The sequence below is a fragment of the Frankliniella occidentalis genome, unplaced genomic scaffold (assembly GCF_000697945.3).
Source record: "Frankliniella occidentalis isolate FOCC.00 unplaced genomic scaffold, Focc_3.1 Scaffold43, whole genome shotgun sequence".
In the NCBI taxonomy this organism is placed as follows: Eukaryota; Metazoa; Arthropoda; class Insecta; order Thysanoptera; family Thripidae; genus Frankliniella; species Frankliniella occidentalis.
In genome coordinates this window covers 1,628,832-1,633,218 of record NW_026267173.1, presented here as the reverse complement: position 1 = coordinate 1,633,218, position 4,387 = coordinate 1,628,832, and the positions used below count along the sequence as shown (strand labels likewise).

Below are 4,387 nucleotides of genomic sequence, written 5' to 3'. Positions count from 1 at the left end.
ACGAGTCTTGGTCTCCCGGATTGCAAGCGTTCAGGTCGGGTCAAGTCCACCTCCTCGACGCGCTGCAGCCCGGGTCGAAATTCTTGCAAAAAGACAAATAAATATACTCCCTGCTAGCCTAACCTAACCTCCTCGCGATTATGGGGCTCTTTTAGTGGCTATTTTCCTTGTTTCTGGCCAGGAGTCGATCCGGGCTGCAGCGCGTCGAGGAGGTGGACTTGACCCGACCTGAACGCGTGCAATCCGGGTGACCAAGACTCGTAAAGCAGGACCGAGTTCTGAACTCTCCTCTGACAAGTGGAGCCGACAGCCGAGTGGCGAGGGCGCTGGGGCATGGTGCGCGAGACACCCTCGGCCCTGGGGTCGAGTCCTGGTCGGAGCGGACATTTTGTTGGTTTTTTTTTGGGCAGAGGGGGGGGGGTGGCTGCTGAGTAGGCGGTCAAGTCCCCCTCCCCATGTCGGCTGGTCTTTTGTACTAACCCTTGGTCCCCGCGCCGCAAACTACTAAATGGGAAAAAATGAGCCTCTATCAGTATTCGAACCCACGACCATCTGCGTCCCGGGCGCACGCTCTACCAACTGAGCCAATGAGGCTTTTGCTGTTGAAGCTTATCTCCGCTGTGGCTCACACCCCGAAACATATGGCTGGCAGATGGGCGATAGGGTTCCGTCGACTAGATTCGAACCAGCGACTGTTCGCGTACCGGCCCATCACATCAGGTGTCGCACGGCTGTAGAGTCATGGCCAGCGGAGCGCGAAAAATATCACCGGGAAGAGATTCGAACCAGCGACCAGGTTCTTACCGGGCCCGGACGCTACCGACTTGGCCACCACGGAACGACATAGAGCACAACTTTCGGCGGCATCCAGATCTCAGCTGTGACTGACGCCCGAAGACACTCTTGGCCAGCAGAGCAGGAAAAATGATCGCGGATGGGATTCGAACTACCGACCATCCCCCCGATCTGCCAACGACTACGCTTTAACACGCTCGGCTACCATCTTGCCCCTCCGAGGTCGAGGTCTGAGCTCGGTCCTGCCTCACGGGAGACAAAAAGCGACAAAGAAAAAATTTGCCCCGCCCGGGCTGGCCCTGCTGGCCCTGCTAGCCCTGCTGGTCCTGCTGGTCCTGCCTGTCCAGTAAGACAGTGCGCAGGTGAGTTCGTAGAATTAAATAATATATATTTTTCAAACAGGTGCACTTGGGAGGTGGAGTTGCGGTCGCCAGACGTACAATTGTGTCTGAGGGGGCCGGTGGCGGCGGGCGCATCAGCAGTCTGCGGCCCTCCTGTGTCTCCGGGGGTGACTGCACTCGGGACACCTCCAGGACTCCTGTACCCTACCGACATGAGGACCCCCGTGCCCGTCCTGAGTCCTGGACACACCCCCACCCCATCGACGGGGCTCAAGCTTGACCTGGACGTGTTCAACCAGTTCATGGAGGCGGGGAAGTACTCTCTGCGCATTGCCCTGCACTAAGGTTGAGTTGTGTGTGTGAGTGTGGGATGAGGGAGGTAACATAATACAGCACACTTTCACTATTATCGTTATTTATTTGTTTTGCCATAGTGAAGACATTGGGTGTCCATATTCTATGACCTCGACAAGACGTATTGGCTAGTGAAATAAAATATAAGACAGCGATTGAGGGTATTGAGGTACAGGCAGAACTATTTCTAAACAACGCAAAGAAAATCATTTACAAAAATCGACAAAATAACTTGTTTTTTGTGCACTATGAATCAATATGATCGGCGGGTATCCCCAAAATCTTAAACTCTGAAGTGAATACGACATTCGAGCGGGATGATAGGCCGACGAAAGTACTATGCATGCAGGCAGATAAGCTAGGCATGTCCAATAAATAAAGCATGAAGTCTAGTCTGATTACTGAGGCCACTCTTCAGAGCCCAACATGCACTCGACTAAGGCCCCTTCTGCAGAAATGATTAAAAAGAAATGTTCCTAGTTCGACTTACAACGTAATATGACACAAATGTGGACTTCCTCCTCTCTACTCTCCTCTTTCGTTTTGACATTAAAAGTACTACTCCTTCCATCATGTAGTGTCTCCTCCACTGCTCCTCAGAGAGCCTTTCATAGTGCACAGGCTCCGATCGCATTGGTTCCATTTGGAATTTTACCTTCTCTCCCTGCAGGTACTCTCACGAAAGGGTAACTTTAAAAAAACAAAACAACCAAAGCCGTGCCAGAGCGCGCTTCTACTCTACGCGCACACACAGCAGTCCTCGCTCGTCTTCGGGACACAGCGCACATCACCACGGGCGAACAGACCATGGTGTCCTCGCCGCCCCGAACGTGTTCAGTTTCACTCGCGCTTCACGGCAGCTTCCACGACAGCCGCAACATCATCATCAATGTCCAAATACAACAAGATTGCGGCCGGTGGCTGCACGTGCACGCGGGGGGAGCCGCCGGGAGAGCCGCTCCGTCCAGACGGTCGCACGCCGTCGAGGAGGCCACCTCGTCTCGCGGCGCGGCCGCTACGGGTTGCAGCGGCACACGCAGCACGACGGGAAGAGGAACCAGTCCATGAAGATCCCCTTGCAGTCGTTGTCCGGGTCGTAGGCGAGCAGGCGGTGCCACTTGTACTTCTGCTCGCAGCCGCAGTCACCGGTGCACCGCTTCGTCTGCGGTTTCCTGAGAGAGAGGGAGAAATGGACAAAACTTAGTTTAATGAAGAACAACAACACACAGTTAATTGTGACGCGCTCAGTCCGCATAGTCAGTGTCGGGAGACTGCCCCACAAACTCACGCGCAGACTTCCTGGTGTATGGCCTGCTCGAAGTGCTGGGTGTTCACTATGGCACGGATTTTGCCCGCAGAGTTTGACGCCCAGTAGGGCGTCACGATCTCCACCTTGCTCTCGCAGGCGTCCAACCTTGAATAATAAAATTAAAAGAAAATACACGATTAACTTGCGCGTTATTACCTACATACTTCCGAGGAGAGGAAATGAAGTAACTGATGACGGGTGCGCGGACGGATCAGCCTGGGCGGTAGGCAGCCCGGGCCGGGAAACGCACGCCTGCTCGACGGGTCGGCCTACCCGTCAGGCGGACTAGCTCGGCCTGCTCCTTCTGCCCCCACTCACCTGCCGGTCTCACTCTGCGACTGGTTGTTTCTGAACGACTGCCTCGTGGAGCGGATTTTGTTGACGAACGAGTCCCCCGCAGATCGCACGGTGTCTTCGACGGGGTCCGGGGGAGGCAGCGGCGGCGGCTCGGCGTCCACCACGGTGTCGTTGCCGGCCTCGCGCTTGACGAGCGAGCGCCGCCTCGCCGGGGCCGCCCCGGGCACGGCTCCAGGCACGGCCCCGGGCACGGCCCCGGGCACCGCTCCGGGAACGCCTCCAGGGGGGCCGGTGGCTGTCGTCGAGGCTGGTGTCTCAAACACCTCTCGCGCAGGCGGACCGTACTCGGTCGTCATTTGGAACTCGCCGTACATTCGCCGCATCAGGGACTTGTTGTCGTCGATGAAACGCTCTATTCTATCACTGCAACACAAAAATTGAGTGCGTCAAATAACACGTCAAGTCTCGCGTGGGCCGTGTCTTGCTGGGAAACGCCACCCCGCGTAATCTCGGTCAATCTCTTTGGGATTCAAGGTGTCAAAAGTGCCCTGCACGTTCTCTCAACATGCCATTCCACACCATTTTACGATCCATGCTCTATTTTAAAATGTCTGATTTTAGGATATAAAATGTTGGTTGTTTACTTACATGGGGTAACTGTTTCCGGCGGTGGGACAGAATAGCTGGTGAAAGCGTTTGATGCAGGGGACGCCTCTGATTACCTCCCCGCGAATCTCCAGGCCCAGAGCTAGCGACAGAGCCGTCCAGAGGATCTGCAACAGAGATACGACGCACATCGCTAGAGTACAACGGGAGAGAGACCGTCCGAAACACGACGCGGAGGCGGCTTTGAATCAGCACTGCCATAACAATGCAACAACATTCATGAAAGAGCAAATATAAACAGGTAACAGTAGAGTGTTTTCTTCCTCTAGAAACATTTAAACTGGGTAAGTACGCGAGGTTTTTCTGAGTCGCCAGTCGCCGCAGACTCGCGAAAAAAAAGAAAAGGAAAAGAAACATCAAAATGATACCGTGTGAAAAAGGGGCCTTGGTAGTGGGAGGCACCGAGACCAAGGTGGCGTCGGGCAATGGAACAAAAAGTGTTGTCTTCTGTCACGGATGGCTGGGCAGCCCCTCCCCCCTCCCCTCCCCCCACAGCACAACTTTCGGCGGCATCCAGATCTCAGCTGTGACTGACGCCCGAAGACACTTGGCCAGCAGAGCAGGAAAAATGATCGCGGACGGGATTCGAACTACCGACCATCCCCACGATCTGCCAACGACTACG

General features: G+C 55.0%; 1 protein-coding gene across 1 annotated transcript in view; it reads right to left on the bottom strand.

Annotated features, from left to right (window-relative positions):
* Positions 1–1,534: 1,534 nt before the first annotated feature.
* LOC113218433 (protein spaetzle 3-like) overlaps positions 1,535–4,387 on the bottom strand; it is a 30,754-nt gene continuing 27,901 nt past the window's right edge. Inside the window, exons 2-5 of the mRNA XM_052266844.1 lie at positions 3,745–3,869; positions 3,118–3,519; positions 2,779–2,904; positions 1,535–2,662 (exon numbers count right to left, since the gene is read on the bottom strand). Coding sequence (XP_052122804.1) covers positions 2,506–2,662; positions 2,779–2,904; positions 3,118–3,519; positions 3,745–3,869 — 810 coding nt within the window. The 3' untranslated portion in view covers positions 1,535–2,505. The remainder of the gene's footprint in view (positions 2,663–2,778; positions 2,905–3,117; positions 3,520–3,744; positions 3,870–4,387) is intronic.